The sequence below is a fragment of the Pteropus vampyrus genome, unplaced genomic scaffold, assembly GCF_000151845.1.
Source record: "Pteropus vampyrus isolate Shadow unplaced genomic scaffold, Pvam_2.0 Scaffold357, whole genome shotgun sequence".
In the NCBI taxonomy this organism is placed as follows: domain Eukaryota; kingdom Metazoa; phylum Chordata; class Mammalia; order Chiroptera; family Pteropodidae; genus Pteropus; species Pteropus vampyrus.
Genome location: NW_011889138.1, coordinates 785,003 through 804,155, shown reverse-complemented (window position 1 = coordinate 804,155; position 19,153 = coordinate 785,003). Strand labels below are relative to the sequence as shown.

Sequence of the window (19,153 nt, the reverse complement as noted above, 5' to 3'; positions counted from 1 at the left end):
GTTGAGATCTCTTATTGTGGATTTGTCTTATTGTCTTATCCTTCTATCATTTCTTTCCCCAGCTTCAGATCATTTCCTCACATGCCTGTTCTCATCAGTATTCAGGTAAAAACTAGAGTTTTTACTAAGGTAAAAATTCTGCATATATCTGGGTTGTTTCTTCTTTCAGCACTCTCAGGCACTTTACTGTGTGACCTCAAGCCACCTCAGTCTTCTTGACTCCCAGCTCCGTCTCCTCCACTCAGACTGGAAATTGTCCAGGCAGTACCTGGGGAAGTCACAGCACCATATTCGCCTCATATGTTTCTCATTTACCAGAGATCTCTGTTTCATTGCCTGATATCCAGTATCTTGAACACTAAGTTTTCATATATTTTGTCCTTTTTTTAGCATTTCAGGTGGGAGGGTAAACTATTCCCTAGAATCCCATCTTCACCAGAAGTAAATAATTGCCTTTCTCTCCTTCTTCCTAAGAACAGTTTGATCACCATATTGGTTAAATCCTCCAACTTCTTACTATTCTACTTAACATCACCCATCAATTCTTCCTGAAGATTTATTTTCTTCACTGTCTCCGTGGTCTCCTAGCTTCCCAGTAATTTGGATGGGTTGTTGCAGGGTGGTCATTCTAGTTATTCTCAATGTCATTCTCCTGGGTTACATCCATTGTTTATTGAAGCCTTTCCCATCACCTTCCTTTTGCATCCACATTTTGCTAAAGCTAATCCTTCAATACCCTAATAAAGGACATGTGGGAGTAAACTGAAGAGAACTGCATATATAGACTTTCAATATCTGTCCGGATGTTTTAATTATTGTTTTGGTATAGACTTCTAAATTCAAAGTGATTTTACTTCATAACTTGGAAGGGCTATTCTGTATTCTCATATCTAATATTGCTTATGGGAGGGAAGGCCAAGGCTAGCTTGATTGTTCTTTTTAGGGAACATTTACATTTTGGGGAAGCTTTTAGAATGGTCTCATCTATAGTCTCAAATTTCACAAGCATATTTCTGGATGTCTTGTTTTTTTCTTAGAGTTGTGGTGTTTGCCAATTCAGCCTGTCCAACATTCAATAAGCTATTTCAAGTTGCATTCACACCTTTCCTCAGTTTAGATTTATAATTATTTACTTGCTATTTCCCTCATAATTTCCCTGATTTTTTCTGTCGCTTTTTTTAGATGTTGGACCTTCTCAACTTCCATGTTCCTTCTTCCTTCTCATTTTCTGTCTTTTTAATGTCTGTACTTGATGAGCTCCCTTAGTTTTCTTTCAAACCTATTAAGTTTATTGCAACAATATTTTTTTTCATTCTGAGTTCTTATTTAAATAACTTTTTATAGCTTCCCGTATTTAACAACCGCAACCATCTTTTCAAATCTCAGACTAACATAAATGTTACTTCTCTTATTATGTAATGTGCCCCACTCGGGCTAGTCCTATCTCTTAGTCCTTATTATGCTGAGAGTTTTCTTCACTTGTGATAATCCTTAGTTGTCTGTTCACGTTTAAGAATATGGTGCGAGGGAAAAAAGAATGATATAGTTTGAAAGAAAAAAAGAACAATATGGTTTGATTATCCTAACTATATGGTGGGGGTTCTTGGAAATTCTCACTGTAGATCTGTTTCCCTAAGTGGCAAGGGTTACTGGGATCTCCATGTGCATGGGAAGGGCTGGTGAGTCAATGATTGATTCTCCAAACTCCGAAAAGGTTTCACCTCAGGCCGCCAACTCTCGCTCTCATTGCCCCAGTTCTCCATAATTATTTCATTTTTTTCTTATTTAAAATTTTAAAGTTAGACACTTATACAATCCATGAATTGACCTCCCTGATTACTCTAGCACCTGTCAAGCACTACACAAGGTAAGAATATATTATTACATTCCTGTTTAAAACTTCAAATATGACTGATAAATACTAAATCCCTTCTTGAGCAGAATATCCCAGAAGAAACAGTTATCAGTCAGATGTGTCTGTTCAGAACTTTTCCTAAACATTTGCATACTTATCAGAAATATATAATACTGTATTATTCTGTGAGATTTGCCCTTTCAATAAACATATTTTTGTCAAGTCCATATAAATATTCAGTCTATTGTTTTTAACTGATGGTAGTGTTTCTCATCTTGCCTTTATAATGGAAGTTTAGATTGTTCCCAGTGTTTCACATACTAACCACACTGCCCTCCAAAGGGGCTGTAGTGAATATTTTTAAAAATTCATTGCCTCCCAAGTGGCAATGATGAGAATACTCATTTTTCCACACCACTGCCAAGTTTTGATGTTATATTATTTAAATATACATCTCTAAATAAGAGCAAGGTTAAACAGGGACCATGTTTACAGGCCATATGTATTCCTTCTTTGTCCATTTTTATATTGTTTAGTTGTCCTTATTGATTTAAAGGTATTTTCACATCTCTTCCTATGTATTACAAATATTTTCTTCTTTTGCTATCTTTTGTTTTAAAAGCATGCTAATTTTTGATATCCTCATTAATCTTTTATGGCTTTCGTTATTGTTTCAGAAAGATATGTCCAACATCAAAGTCGTAAACACATCCTATATTTTCTTCTAATACTTTTACTTATTTACATTTAGGATTTTCTACTGGAAGTCATTTTTGTGCATGGTGTGCAGTAAGGAACCCATTCAGTTTACTTACAGGAGAGGGGGTGGAGTGGGGAGGCTGTTGGCAGGGGGTACTAACATAATTTCCACATAGAAATGCATATAACAGTCCTGTCATCTTGTATCCTTAGTACATTAGCCTCTACAAGCCAGCTCGATGCCTGATCCTGTCTAGGGATCCTCTGGCCAAATGGGCTCCCATGACTGCATTTCCTAGTATGCCAACATTTTGGGTAGCAGCTTCCTGTGCTACATTTCATGAATGAACACTCTTCTCCCTCGTCTTTTCACAAAATTTAGCTCTTTTATCCACTGACGACCCTCTCTTTTCATTTGGTACCTATTACATTGTTTTATCTGTTTACTGGGATATGAAAGGAAGGTACACTTGTGTGCAGTTTGTTAACTGCAAAAGAAAATCTTGGTTTTCCCAATGAAAATTCTGATACAATTTGCCTTGAAAAGGTTGTACAAATCCATACTCTCTCACATCAGCACACAGAAATATCTCCTTTCGTGTGCTTTCACAATGTAAATTTTACTAGTCTGACACTGGAAAATGGATAATTCATTGGTTTAACTTGTAGTTCTTCTGATCCTAGTGAAATTTAGTACTCACACACGTTCACCAGTCACCAGTTGCCTCTTCATACCCTTTGCCCATAAGGGGAGAAGTGTTCTTTTCTAAGTGGTTTGTAGGAGCACTTCTATGTCAAGGACATGGATTTCATAGGTTATATATGTTGTAATGATTTTCTCTAATTCTGATGTTTAAAAACCTTTGTTTACACTATCTTTGACTATATAAAAGCTTAATAAAGTTCTTACACAATCAAACCTGGAATCTTTATGTATGTGGCTTCTGGAGCTTGTCATGTTTAGGAAGGCTGTTCACAACTCCATAATTATAAGGTATGTTACAATGTACTCTAATCACTCCGTTTCACATTTGGATAAGAATGAGGGGATTGTTTTTGTACAGAAGTCAATTTTATCAATACTGTTAAGCCGCTGGCATGAGATATCAATTTTATTTTGTATTTTCTTTGTGTATATCTCTATGAATGTATATGTGTATGTTTACACACAATCTTTTGAGCCTTAAGTCTTAGGACTTTGTTATGTGCCTACTAACATCTGTATAATACCAAGTTTTCACTTACAGAAGGTTAAATGCGTATTCAAATGTTTTTTTCATCATCCATTAAACTTTCATCATTTTCTTTGTACTTGTACTCATATGTGAGTTGGTTACTGCATTGATTGAGTACTCCAAGCCATCAGGAAATAATATAAAGTGTAACATAAGTCAGATGTACAGGAACAGGAAGTGGTTTAAACTGTAGAGAACTGGAAAACACATGCCCACCTAAAAAGACTCAGATTCACTTTGCATACCAAATCAAACATGTTATGGGCAGCCAGTTTATGAGTACTGACTTAACAAGTTTTGGTTTCTTTTCTCCTCTAGTTTTAGAACTACAGCTTAGAAGTCTAACAGCTTTTTCTATTTTAAATGACACAGATCTAATAAAATTCACCTACCTGGAATTAGGAGCAGGGGTCAAACTTACACTTGTCTAGTCTTTTTTGGTTATTGATTTTTTCAAGTGTTTTTTTTATTATTATTACTTTTAATTAAATCTATTTTGAATGTAAATGAATACATCTCTGCCACTTCTACTTATTAGCAATTTAAAAAATTTGGCTGCTTAGAACCATTGAATATCTAATGAGGTTAGTTTTCCTTAGCAACAAAGTCATATTTCTATATGTTCATGCTGAAATAGAAGCCATTGTTTTACTCTACATTATCATGGACTCTAATATATCAGTCCTGTATTAGATACCCTTGTCACTCACGTTTAGTACAATGATTATTGTTTCTGACTAAAAACATTTACAGCCGCTGGAGTCTTGACCTGCTGCTTTTGTTATTTTGCAGCTGGTCATTGCTGAGATGACTAGGTCTCCTTTGTGTACCACAGTATCTTTATTTTGCATTAAATGTTTATTGAGTGATTACTTTATGCTAGGCACTCTGCTGAGCAATTTACATGCATTAGCTCATTTAATGCTCCCATTAACTTTCGAGGTAGTACCATTATTATTCCTATAATAGAAATAAAACTGAAGCTTACAAAAGACAAAATGTTTCCCTAAAATTAGAGGCCAGAAATATGGAAGAGCAAGGATGAAAACCCAGATCTATTTGATACCAGAATGAGTTCTTAATTCTGGATAAATATCCAAAGAATGAGACGGATATTGACAGGAAGATAGACTGGAACAAGGTAGTGGAAAGTCTTTTAGGCTTTTTTTGAAGAATGTGTGTTTCAACCTAAGAACTACGGGATGCCACTTGAGGGGTTTTAATGAAGGAGTGATATCAAACTTTTTAAATACAAGTTTGTCTGCAATGTGGACAACTGACGAAGTGATAAATGCAGAACAACCATTTAGAAAGCTATTTCCATAATCCATGCCAAATAGATAATTGGGTAGTGAGTGCAGATGACAGAATGGAACTGACTGAAGGAGTGAAATTCAAGGCATATTTAGGAGATAAAACCTACAGGTTTTGACAATTGACTGGACATGGAGGGTGAGGGAGAGGAAAGACTCAAGAACGACTCCATAGTATGAATTCTCTCATGATGAGCCAGGTGTGCACGCTGCCTAAAAGATTTCCTGCAGTCCTTACATTCATAGGGTCTCTCTCCAGTATGAATTCTTTGATGTAGAGTAAGAGATCCACTATAGCTAAAGGCTTTCCCACAAACGTTACATTCATAAGGTTTTTCTCCAGTATGAATTCGCTGATGTTGAGCAAGGCCTGCATTCTGGCTAAATGTTTTCCTACATTCCTTACACACATACGGTTTTTCTCCAGTATGACTTCGCTGATGTTGTGCAAGTGATGAACTATTACTAAAGGCCTTCCCACATTCAATACATTCATAGGGTTTCTCTCCAGTATGAACCCTCTGATGTTGATCAAGGTATGCAATCTGGCTGAAGGCTTTCCTACACACTTTACATTCATAAGGTTTCTCTCCAGTATGAACTCTCTGATGTTGAGCAAGGTGTGCGTACTGGCTGAAGGCTTTCCTACATTCCTTACATTCATAAGGTCTCTCTCCAGTATGGATTCTCTGGTGTACAATTAGGTAACCACGGTGGCTAAAGGCTTTCCCACACACATTACATACATAAGGTTTCTCTCCGGTATGAATTCTTTGATGCTGGGCAAGAAATGAACCATTACTAAAGGCCTTTCCACATTCAATACATTCAAACGGTCTCTCTCCAGTATGGACTCTCTGATGTTGAGTCAGGTGTGCAATCTGGCTGAAGGCTTTTTTACATTCTTTACACTGATAAGGTTTCTCTCCAGTATGAACTCTCTGATGTTGAGCAAGGTGTGCATTCTGGCTGAAGGCTTTCCTACATTCTTTACATTCGTAGGGTTTCTCCCCAGTGTGTATTCTCTTATGTTGCGCTAGGTTTGCACTTTGACTGAAGGTTTTCCCACATTCAACACATGCGTAGGGTTTCTCCCCAGTATGAATTCTCTGATGAAGAGTAAGAGATGAACTCTGGTTGAAGACTTTCTCACATTCGTTACATTTCAAAAGTTTCTTTTCTACATAGATTTTCTTATGTTTCATTTCAACAGATTTTTTTCGGTAACTTCTCTTTCGTGGCTCTTGCTTATGTATGCTTTCTTTGGTGGGAAAACTCTGTTTTATAGCAAATATTGCATCTCGATGGAAGGTTTGCCAAGATTTAGTATATTTATTACTTTGATCTTCAGGGAGGATTTCTCTATGAGTGATGATCAACTGATTAGGATGAACCTCATGACTTCCCAGCTGGTTCTTAAACCAGTCCCCACTTTTACAGTCTTCTCTCAAAAGTGGGCAGTCAAGGCTATAACTAAGATGGCTTCTTCCCAATATCACAACTTTGGATGATTTTTCATAAATAACTTGCTTTGATGAAAATTCCTTGTTTTTAAATGCATACTCCCAATCTAAAAAATATGAAAGGAAAAAAGTCTTGTGTTTATGCAGTAGAACAGAAAAACTTTTAAAATAAATATTGAATAAAATATGTAAGAAGTTTAAATGCAATCTAAACAGTGTGAGATTATAAAGAACGAGAACTCAAGATTAAGAATATAAATTAATCATACATAACCAGTAAGGTAACTAACAGAAAAATTAAAAATCAAAGGCGTTATCTAAAACCACAACCATCATTTTATATCTATATCAATATAAGTTTCCAAACACTCTTCCTCTCTTGCCCGAGGTTATCCTGATTCAAAATAAGTTCATTACCTTTAGAAAAACCAATTTTATAATGTTAATATGGCTAAAAAACCTCCATAAGATCCCCAGACCCAAAGACACACCAGGCACTATTAGTTGCCTTAGACTGTACAAAAAACTCTATGGTTAAACTTTTGTAGTCTGAAAAAGGTCCCCCTGAATATCATTTTCTATGAGATGTATTTCAACCAAATGTAAATTTTCAATTGATCACTGAAACTAAGATGCCTTCATATAAAAGTAATTTTACATCAAATTGCTTGATTTTATTAACCTACCACAGGACTTACTTCACCTTCCCCTTTTCATTCCTAAATCAAATTACCTATTCTGCTTAAGATTTTTCAATGGTTTCTCACCACATTTAAAATAAAACCAAAATTCTTATCATGGTACACAAAACCAATGTAGTACATGAAAATAAATGTAAAACCTTTAATAACAATAGCAAATCAAATCTAGGAAAGTGAAAGCAATATCTTCATCAATATAGTTTATCCCAGGAATGCAAGGTTGGTTTAATATGTGAAAATCAATGTCATTCAGTACATCAACAGATCAAAAATGAAAAATCATATGATCATTTTATTAGATGTAGGAAGAATATTTTTACTAAATTCAACATCTATTGATAAAAATTCTCAATAACCAGGAATAGAAAGGAACTTTCTCAAACTAATAAAGGGCATCTAAGAAAAACCTATAACATCAACTTAATGGTGAAGACTGAATACATTTCCCCTTAAGATAGAGAACAATGCAAGTATATCTGCTCTTACCAATTCTATTCAACATTGTACAGGAGGTCCTAGCTATTGCAGTAAGTCAAGAAAATCAAGGAATAAGGATCAGAAAGGAAGAAATAAAACTATTGGAAAATAATAAGATTGTCTATTCAGAAAATACTTAGGAAACTACAAAACAACTATTAGAACTAAATGATCAAGCAATGTTACAAGATATAAAGTTAACATGAAAATAAACTTACGTTTTTGCTTACTAGCAGTAAACAATTGGAAAACGGAATTTTTAAGAATTCTGTTTTATAATAGCACACTAAAAAAACACAAAAGATTCAGGAAAAAAACCTTTTTTTAGATATAAAAGGCCACTACACTGAATACTACAGAATACTGCTAAGAGAAATTAAAGAAGACAGTAGTAAGTGGCTAAGTAAACCATACTCAAAACCTGGAAAACTCAATGATGTTATTTAGGATGTTGCTTTTCCTCAGACTGATGTTTAGATTCATCATAAACCCCATCAAAATCCCAGCAAGATTTTTAGGTAGAAATTTCCAACTTCATTCTCAAATGTATATGGAAATGCAAAGGATCTAAAGTAGTCAAAAATGATGTTAAATATTGAACTATCTGATATCAAAATTTACCAAAAAGCTACTGATATCAAGACAATATGGTACTGGTGAAAGGATAGACATATAGACCAATGGAGCAGAATGGATTCAGAACTAGTCCCATGCATTTATGGTCAACTGATTGTCAACAAAGGTATCAACAAGGCAATTTAAAGCGGAAAGGAAAGCCTTTCCAAAAAAGGGTACTGGAACAACTGAATTATCCAAATGGGGGGAAAAATGAACCTCAACCTTTACCTCACACAAGACACAAAAATTAGCTCAATGGATCATATACCAAAATGTAAAAACTAAAACTATAAAATTCCTAGAAAACATAAGAAAAGTTTTGTGACCTGGTAGCAGCAATAACTTTTTTAGACATGGCAGAAGAAGCACCAACCAATCTACAAAAATTGAAAACTCTGAATGTTCAAAAGATAGCAGTAAAAAAACAAAAACATAAGCACAATTGGCATACATAGATCCCAATACATATAAATGACAAAGGACTTGTATTAACACTATCTTTTACAACTCAATAATAAGAAAAACAACCCAATAAAACATGTGCAAAATATTTGAACAGACACTTGTATTAAGGACTCGTATTATGAAAGGACTTGTATTAACACTAGCTTTTACAACTCAATAAGAAGAAAAACAACCCAATAAAACATGTGCAAAATATCTGAACAGACACTTCACAAAAGATATATGAATGGCCAATAAGTACATGAAAAGATGTTCAACATTATTAATCATCAGAGAAATGCATATTAAAACCACAATAAGATACCACAACACAACCATTACAATAAATAGAATTAAAAATACTGACAATATCAAGATTTGGTGAGGATGTGGGGCAACTGGAACTCTCATAACTGGTGGGAATGAAAATGGTATAGTCACTTTGGAAAACTGGTAGTTTCTTAAAAAGTTAAACACAGTTTCTTAAAAAGTTAAACATTCCTATCACATGAGTCAGTTTTTCCACTTTTAGATATTTACCCAAGAGAAATGAAAACATACATCCACACTAATTCCTATACATGACAGCTTTGTAGTGGTTTTATAATAGCCCCAAACTGGAAACAACCCAAATGTTTGTCAGCAGGTGAATGGAAAAACACAATGTGGAATATCTATACGAGGACGACTACACTCAGCAGTAAAAGGAATAAACTATTCACACAATATGGATGAATTTCAAAATTTTGATTTTATGAAGTAAGCCAGACATAACAGAACATGTATTGTGTGATTCCATTTAGTTTAGATGCTAAAATGAATCTAAAATGATCAGATTATAGTATTTGGAACTGGGAATGGTGAAGGATGGACTACAAAAAGGCACAATCATATGGGGTAACAAGCTATGTGTCTTGATTGTGGTGATGGTTTTGTAGCTGTAAACAAGTGTTAGAACTCATCACATTTCATAATTTGTATAGAGGCCATTTACTGTTTAATTAATTCCTTAATGAAATTATTTAAAAAATTATAGATAGAAATAAAAATGTCAGTAAAAACACACTTTAATAACATAAAATAATAAAACTCATGGTATGTAACAAGCTTTTTACCCTGAAAATAGAGACTACACTTTGGATCTTATGGAGCATTTACAAAAACTAAATATATGTTAGGCCACATAAAGTCCTCAAATGTTAGAAAGTAGAACTAGTACTAATTACTATTGGATCAAATATGATAAAACAATTTGGTCAAAATACAGTAAAACCAGAAAACTTTATTTTAAGCAACTCTTGTGTAAAAGGGAAAATTTTAAAAGTAGTTTATCTATAGAACAGCAATAACAAAAACATTAAACATCAGACTCAATAGAAGACAGCTGAAGCTATATTCAGAGGAAAGTTCATAGCCCTTAATAATTAGTAAATAAAAGAGAATGAAATGAATAGGTTAAGCTTTCATTTCAGCAAGATAGTGAACAGAATTAACCTCAGAAAATTAGAAGGTAAGAATCTGTAAAGAAAAAAGCAGAAACCAGAGAATTAGAAAAGAGAAGAATGGTAACACTAATAGATAAATCCATAAGTTGGATTTTAAAAATAAAAAAGTTGATTAAAGAATAGCAACCTAATAAATAATTTAAAAAAGAAAAGTACACATAATAAGAAATTAAAATTGGAAACTACTATAGCTATAAAAGAAATAAAAAGAATTATAAGAGATTATTTTGCTCAGATTCACAGAAATAAATCTGAAACCTAAATGAAAAGGATAATATCTAGAAAAATTAAAATTTAGAAAATTTAACCCAAAACAGAAACTGTAGAGAAGCCATTTAACAGAGAGGGCATTGAGAAAGTTATCAAAGCTCACTTCCCTACAGAGGCCCCAGTCCAGGCTTTATCTCTCACACTCTTATTCTCATTCATTCATGTTAACATCTCTAAATCACTTTTTTTCTTAGCCTGTCTCCCTCCAATGGCATGTTGCATTTCTTCACTTGGAAATATCCCTAGCTCATAAAAATAAGTCTCTTATGTCCCAAGCCAAATTCGACTTTTCCCCTCCCAACCTTTTCTTCTGACTTGTTTCTATTAAATGGTATCACCTTCTAGTTACTCACACTTGAAAATAACAACTGCAAATGCTTTCTTTTTTCATTGATGGTTTATAAACCTCTGAATAATCCCAAGAATTTAGCGGAATGATTTCTCAAAGTAGAAACTCAGTGAATCTTGGTAAAATACTGTATAAATAAGTGAATTGGTCTTTCAATCTAAAAGGAATGAGTGAGTGAAAAGGAAAAAATAGGCATTGTTTTGTCTGGATGTTTTTAATGTGATGGAGCAGCTTGTGCAAAACAAAAGCAAGGACAAGAAGACACTGACATTTGGACCCAGAGAACAGGAATAGGTTATCCAAGAAGATAACCTTAACGTGTGAAAGAACATATACAGGAGAATAAGTTGGGGAGGTCATGTAAGGGCACCTCAGTGTTTCCTCCCAGGCCTAGAGCCTTTAAGAAAAGCGACCCAGGAAACCTCAGTTACGAGCTGGAATCTGTCAGAATGGCTGAGCTTTTCCTTACAATGGCCTCCACCTCCCTAGTTCTCTCTCACTCACCATAGCATTTGCCTCTTGACCCCTCTTTCTTCACCATCCAAGGCTCCTTTCCTTGCTCCAGTAATGAGATCACATCTGGCTTAGAAACTGAAACTCCTGCTTTTAAGAAATAAAAGGGGAGTTAGCCAGGCCCATCAATCAGATTGAGCTCCCTGGTTACCAGAAAAGTAGGGGCATCACAGGTGGGAGCTGAAGAAGAGGAAGTGTGCTGAAGAACGAGGAAGAGGAAGCTGCAGAAATAATTTAATGAAGCTACCAGTTCTACAAAACTCAGCCTATTTGAGGGTTAGCACAAAAAAGAGAAACTGAATGAAGTACATCAGAGGCTTCTCAAATATCACATTGGAAAGCAGCCCTAAGTGCAGGTTCTGGCCTACAGGGAGCCCTCCTTACCCAGTGACACCAGGTTCCTGTAGTTCTCTAGCATCACATGCCTGTACAGGTCCCTTTGGGCAGGGTTCAGCCGTGCCCACTCCTCCTGAGAGAAATCCACGGCCACATCCCCAAATGTCACCAAATCCTGAAAGGACATAAACATATTCTTGTTTAACTAGTGGTATTACCCTCACATGGGCATAGTTTGAAGAGTTAAATCATTTATACTTCTGGAGAGGAACATTGCATATAGCAAAATTTTCTGGCAGTATCTTAGGTTCTGTGCAACACATGTGGAGTAATTGCTGGACAACTTCTGTCATTAGTCTTGATGATGCCATGATGTGCACAATTTCCGAGAGTCCCTATGGAGAAAAGATAACATACCACAAAATGGGCAATAACGATACTGTAAACAATCAAGTGTAAGTAATAGCTTATTCATACTGAATGTTAAAACATTTCTCAATCTGGAGAATCAGGATAGACTGGGCCAGTGAAGGCAAGCTTCGAGGAGCAAGGACAGGAGTTAAGCCTTCCAAGACGTATGTGGTCTAAACCAGCAATTTTCCAATGAAATCTAGAATGCTCCAGATATATTGATAGAATACTTATAATATTGATCTTCTATAGTTAAATATATATGTAATAAAAATAGCAGACAAATTTTATAGTGATTTTGCAAAACTACACCTTAAGCAAATGTATGCCATAACAGAGAACCTCAGGGGCAGCAAAGGATTACCTGACAGCTCCTGAGAACCCCATTAAGTTTCAAAGACAGCTGGTAACTTATGCTACCTAAGAGACAAAATAATAGTCATTTTAAGCACTACTGATGAAATTAAATAGTGACTATTTCCAATGTGATCATGAAGTATATCAAAAACTACCTACAGCTCTCACTGGAGGAACATACGCAATTGTGCATATCTAATGAGTGAGAATGTTTTTTAAATGTTACAGTACAGCTCTCCCAATACTACTACCATTTGTTGAATTAAGGGTCCTTGTAATATGGAAAAAGACCTAGTTTGCTCCCTAAAAACTAAAAATGGGTATTCCTCCAAACGAGATGATTCTGCTCCAGACTTAGCAAGGTCTGTTGCATGGTCTGGCATATGCTTCTCAGGTTTGGCATGTCCCAGAGGAATGCCACTTAAGCTATGCTGACAGACAGATGGCACTCAGTGGTACCCACCCGAACAGCTCAACGGACTTGTCAGATATTGAAATAGCGCCATACAAGTTGGTAAACAGCTGTTGCCCTGAGCCCTGCCAGTGACCATCCCAGATACCCGCTTAGTCCAGCATGGCAGCAGCCTCCAGGACCCAACCTGGAGAAAGTTCTGGTGTGTCTCCTGGCCTGAGTAGCTGTCAAATACGAACATCACTCTTGTTCCTACTGTGACTCTGTAGAGCAGGGCTCCTGCTGGAGATGTATTTAAGCACATTGATGATTTTTCACAAAAACATTTTTAATGGAAACAATAAGTCAATGTATGACTCACTAGTGCCTAAGTGATGGACAAAAATGTTAAGTAGGCTGTAAAGGAAGCAAAAGTATGACTCCAAGAGGAATCAGTTACACACATCAGCTTCCACCTCACATGCTTCCCGTCTCTGAAACACTTTGGAGTAAAAGCTTCAAGGAAGAAAGGGAACGTGAAGTCAGGTGTGAAAGGATGAATGTTGACCTACACAGGCTGGGCACTGTAAGTCATAAACTCTATTAAAACTCAGACTTTTGATAATGTTTTGTACAAAAAGAATGTTCCACACATAATGTCTTCTGTAGACAGGTAAGGCAGGTTTTGCTAGATAAAGTTCTTAAAAGACATTTTTTAGCTGCATTCACAAATTAATGGATTCCAGGTTTCGACTGTCTGACATTGTTTTCTCAGCCAATGAGACTTGAATACCTTTCAACTATTTTTATATTTTGATGTGCTAAAACAAATTTCATACAATTTTGTCATCATTAAGGAAAATTATAAAATAATATTCAGTATTTCTACCCTCAGTGAATTTCCCCCCTTTTTAAGTTAAAGAATTAGGTCTTCCACCCACCACACCTACCCACCATGTCGCCCTACCTCCTAAGACCAATCGAAATTTACAATTAGAATATATTTGTTCAAATGTTTCCTTATACAGACAAGTCTATGATTATCTATGCATATTTAATTATAACATCACCTTTGTTGGATGGATAATATTACATGGTATAAACATGCCACATCATATTTTCATCATATATGAATCTCAATTTTTCCACTATAATGATGCAAAGGCCTGTAATTATTTTCTTAAATTTCTAGAAGTTTTTCTCTCCATGTAGACTAGAATTTCCCAGACTTACTTAACCTCAGAAAAAATGTTCAATTACACTATTTTGATCCAGCAAGAATAGGAGCGAATGAAAAATAATTCCGGGTGAGAATAAAGTGTTGACCTGCACGCAAAGAAATACTAACGGGTTTTTCAGGTAGAAGAAAAATGGAAGGAAATGGAAGCACGGAAACACAGGAAGAAATTAGGAGTCCCAAGACAGTAACTATAAACCATACATAATATCTACTACTAATATCTTAGAGTTAAACCACGGTAGTGGTCTTAACTTGTTGAGAGTACTAACTCAATTGGTGACAGTACTAACTATAAGAGGAAGATTACAGAAGGAAGAAAGAGTATTACTACATAATGAGCAATGGATACATATTATCCTAAAAGAATAATAAAAATAATGTATAGTTAACAAGATAATAATGAAAAAACACCTGATTTATCCAAAAGAAGGCCAAAAAGGAGAAATACAGGAACAAAGAACAGATGGGATATGTAGAAAATAAACTGCAGTATGGTAGGCTTAAACACAAATATATCAGTAATTACATTAAATGAAAATGTACTAAATACTAATTAAGAGACTAAGCTTATCAGACTGGATTTTCAAAACCAACCTACATTTTGAGGGGAAACACAGGGGATCGTGAGAGGCACACAGGGCCACTTGAGTGCCCAGTGAGCACAGGGTGAAGAAAACAAAACAAAACAAAAAATCCCAACTATATACTGTTTATAGGAGGATAAGTTAAAGATAAAATCTTTAGAGGCAGAGGTTCTCAAAAAGTGTGTGTTAAAGTCATCCTGGGACTCAATAAAAATGTGGTTTCCTAGACCTCACCACCAGAGACCGTGATTCAGGAGGTCTGGGGTAGGGTCCTGGAAGCAGCATTTGGGCTGATGGGCTCTATCTATTCTACAAATCACACCCTCTGCCTTCCCCTTCTTCCACTGACAATTCAGTGTGGCAGGAGAGGAGTGGTAGATGGCTCTCGCCTCCCTTTGCCTCCATTCCTTTGTTCATTCATATATTTGGCAAATATTTACTGAATGCCTAGTACTACACTGTTGGGAATACAGAAGTGGACAAAATATAGTCCCCACCCCTTTCTCCTTTTAACAGAGGAGAAAGACATTAAATATGAGGTCATACAATGCCAAGTAGTGTTAAACATTATGACAAAGAAACAAGGTAACGTGATTAAGAGTGACAGGGGTATTTATTTTAGGTAAGACAGATGATCATGATAAACCTAAATAAAGAAAGTTTGAACAACAATCTCAATATAAGTGAGACAGCAAGCCACACCAATATCCAGGGGTAGAGAAGTACAGAAGAGGGAGGAGCAAACGCAAAGATTCACAGACTGGAAAGAACTTGGTAAGTTTGAGGAACAGCAAGGGGACAAGTGTGAGTGAAGCAGAGAAATATAAAGACTTATAGAAAGTGAGGTCTGGGGTAGCCAAGAGCAGGCTTATGTAGGGCCTTAGAGGCCATGATAAGGACACGGGATTGCATTCCAAGTCAGATGGGAAGCCAATGAAGCTTCTAGGCAAAGGTCACAGTGTCCATCATTTTCTACCACCTTCTTCAAATCATCACTCACCATCGTCTATATTACTGACTGTCAACATATAATACAACTTCCTACAACTGACACAGTCACTAACTAGTGACTATGTCATGTTCCTTTTTTGGCCTCTTGTTCCTCATCTGTAAAATGAGAGGTTTGGAAAAGATCATCTACAGTTTTCTTCCTGGTTTTATCATTTTGTAAGCCTAGATCCAAAAGAAGGCCAAAATACACTAGCTACTGACCACATGTGGCTATTCAAATTTAAATCAGTTAACATTAAAATCCAGTTCCTCAGTCACACTAGTATAGGCAAGTGTTCCACAGCCACGTGTGGATAGTAGCTATTGTACTGGAAAGTGCAGATATAGAATATTTCTATCAACTATCACAGGAAGTTCTATTGGATAGTGCTGTTCTAGTTGATTTCTGCTTCTGGCTCATCTTCCTCTTTACAACCATTCTCTATTTTCATCCGACGGCTTGTATGGTTTTATTTTTTATATTTAACCTACAGAACGTATTTAACCTTAACATGTAAGGAAGACATTTTTTTCTAAAAAATCTATCCCTCCTCCACTGATTTAAAATGACATCATGATCATATAATAAACTAAATTCCATGAAGACCAAGATAGTCTATTTTTATTTACCTCAGTATTGCCAGCACTTAGTATACAGTAACTCTTTAGGAACCGTACATTTAATGAATGAGTAAATATTTTCCATTCTTATTTCAACTTGTATTTGCTTCTGGATATTATATGCCGATCTTTTAATTTGTTTCTTCTGGCTTCCATTCCACACTATTTACTGTTTTCCTATGTAGCCATTTTAATGTATACTCCTTTCAGTTATTCAAGTACTCCTCCTATTTTTCTTTTTCAAAAAATTTCCTGTTATTTTTCCATATTAATCCCACTAATCTTAACTGGATGACCCAGAATATACTAGCTGTAGCCTACTACTTACTCAAGACATTCCTAAAACAGAACCTCATTACACTCATGGAATCCTACTTCTCAAAGCCTGAAAACATCCTTGCCCCAGCTAACCCACAGTTTAATACTTAAGACCCACACATCCCACTCCTCAAAGTCACCTTGAGCAGGAGACCTTGTCATGTACAATGACTGAGATTGCCCAACAGCCCTCATTTTGCCTTCCTCTCGAACCCAGGTCTGTGGAAAAGCTCTAAGCTAGTGGTCACATTTGAACATACACTTGACCTCAGAGAATCCCTACAATGAAGGCTCTCACATCCTACCCAGAAGTGCATTTCTGCCTCTTGAAAGCTCCTAATAGAACACCTAACCCATAGGAGGCGCTAAACTATTTCTTGAATGAACATGAAAATGCTGGCTGAGGAAAAAAAGATGCTCACTGGGCTTTTGGGGACCTCCTTTTACTGAACTGGAGAACATGAGAACGAGGTCACTAATGAACGGGACTTTGTTAGGCTGGGGAGTTTCAGAAGAAAAGCAAAACCTTCATAGAAAACCTGAAAATTAAGGCATTCCAGGGAGGAGAGAAAAAAATGCTTCCTTACCTCAGACATGGCTTAAGGAATTTAAGAATTGATGACAGCTCTTCTGTCTGCCTCCTTCAGGCTCCTCTCTGGGAGAAGGGCAGTGTCTGGAGAAAACAGAGCTGGAGAGGAGAAAGAAACCCTAAAATGTCAGCTCAGCCCCTGCATCACCAGCCTGGAAAACCTCCTATCCTTCTCTTGATGTTGAAAAGAAATATTTCCCCTTTCTACAAAGAGATAAGCTACAAAGTGAATGCCTCAGAGAAAACCTCTTTACACAGAGTAGGCATCAGAGGGGTCATGTGGTTTGGAGGACACCCTGCTTCTGGTCCTGGCGTATGACTAACTGCACCTAAAGACAAATCTCTTTTATGAGCAATTCCCTCATAAGAGACTGAGGAACGGGGAACTATGCATGAACAGTCACTGAAACTCCTAATCAAAGAGTGACTTCCCACTAAACTTCACAGCCTTGGAAAGTAAAGCAATTATCTCAGAAGCAGCGACTTAGTGGTAAGGGCTACTAGGTTTGGGGATCAAAATGCCTGCGCTCAAACACCCGATCCACCACTCATTAACTCTGTAACCTCCCTCCAGTTATGGAACCACTTGCAACCTCAGCTTCCTCATTGGTAAACGGTACCCACCCCCTATCAACTGCTGAGACTATCATGACATGATCCACATAAAGCACTGAGCACAGTGCCTGGACATCCTCATGATAAATAAATCTCATTCAGCCATTTATTTTCAGAAATAGCACACAGTAGATTTCTTCTTTTAACTCTTCCATCACTCACTAGGAGAGGGGCTGGGAGGGGGATGGAAAGATCTGCACTGGAGATGGTGAAGGTCCTGCTGCCCTGTCTTCTGCTATCCAGGCCTGAGGCTGGGGCTCCTCTGTCTCTTCCTCTCCAGCTCTGCCCCCTCACTTGCTCCCTCACTTCTCTGCTTAATCTCTATCTCTTCCCCTGCATCTTGGTCTTTCCCTCCCAACACAGTCACCAAACCCTGGAGCACACTGGCCTCCCTAAGCACCTGACGGCCTCACCTCGCACCAACGCACCAGTCTCTCCTGCCGGCAACTCCCCTGGCAGCCTGTGGACACGTCCCGGAGCTGTAGACTGCCCTCCGTTCACAGTGGGTCACACAAGGCCACTCTGGGTCCAATGTCACACTAACATTGTGTTAGTGTCTAACATTGTCTCATGCAGCCCTAAGGTCACACAATCTTATGCACATGGCCACACAGTCACACAGTTGCACGCTCACTGTCGCAGACATGATCACATACGTTCTCACGTAGTCACACACATGGCCAAACTGTTCACACGTGGTCTCACAGTGCCACACACATTGTCAATCACACGGCCTCACGGTGACACAGTCTCACACACATGGTGACACCGTCTTACACTGTTACGCTCAATCGCACATGGGCCCACTTTGTTCACACGCGCGGTGACACGGTCTCACACACGATGACAGGCCACCTCACACGCCGGCCCAGGCGCCCACCCGATCTAGAAGTCTCATCACCTCCTCCCAGCGGGTCGGTACCTCCCTCAGTGCGGTCGGTCGGCGGAGGCCGGAAGCCCAGCGCCCCCGCGGGCCGGGGCGGGGACTCGATCTAGGGTCTGACCCGGGGATTCACAAAGGGGCCGCCGCGCTCGGGCGGGCAGCGGGCATCGGCCGCAGTGCCCGCCGGGAAATGGAGTCCGAGGCCCGGCGCGGCGCATCCTGGGACTGCTGGCCAAGCTCGCCTGGGTGGTTCCGGCCGCGTCCCTCTCGAGTGGTCTTTGCCGCGGTACCGAATTCCCCTGGCCTTCCGACCTAGAACTGGGATCGCTCTGCCCTCTCAGGCCGGCCGACCCTCGACTGCCCTACCGAGTCTCGC

The 19,153-nt window shown here is 37.7% G+C and overlaps 1 protein-coding gene across 18 annotated transcripts; it reads right to left on the bottom strand.

Annotated features, from left to right (window-relative positions):
• Positions 1 to 4,025: 4,025 nt before the first annotated feature.
• On the bottom strand, positions 4,026 to 18,953 carry ZNF583 (zinc finger protein 583). Of its 18 annotated transcripts, none has more exons than XM_011379208.2 (8): positions 18,817 to 18,953; positions 18,308 to 18,416; positions 17,278 to 17,378; positions 12,554 to 12,609; positions 12,037 to 12,173; positions 11,827 to 11,953; positions 11,434 to 11,532; positions 4,026 to 6,672 (listed from the first exon to the last, which is right to left on the bottom strand). In XM_011379208.2, exons 5-8 carry the CDS (start codon positions 12,055 to 12,057, stop codon positions 5,195 to 5,197), a joined length of 1,725 nt encoding a protein of 574 aa, XP_011377510.1. In that variant the 5' UTR covers positions 12,058 to 12,173; positions 12,554 to 12,609; positions 17,278 to 17,378; positions 18,308 to 18,416; positions 18,817 to 18,953; the 3' UTR covers positions 4,026 to 5,194. The 18 variants fall into 18 exon arrangements, with proteins under 18 accessions (XP_011377510.1, XP_011377509.1, XP_023378555.1 ...); XM_011379207.2 differs by having other exon boundaries at positions 18,796 to 18,922; XM_023522787.1 differs by having other exon boundaries at positions 18,323 to 18,416; positions 18,796 to 18,922.
• Positions 18,954 to 19,153: the final 200 nt, after the last annotated feature.

Excerpts from the sequence above, each read along its gene's own strand:
- ZNF583 (XM_011379208.2), bottom strand. The coding sequence starts at position 12,057 with ATGCAATGTTCCTCTCCAGAA. Across the intron at positions 11,954-12,036 it reads TGCAATGTTCCTCTCCAGAA|GATTTGGTGACATTTGGGGA; the intron begins GTATAAATGATT and ends ATGTCCTTTCAG. Across the intron at positions 11,533-11,826 it reads CAGGAACCTGGTGTCACTGG|CAGGAGTTTCAGTTTCTAAG; the intron begins GTAAGGAGGGCT and ends ATTTCTTAAAAG.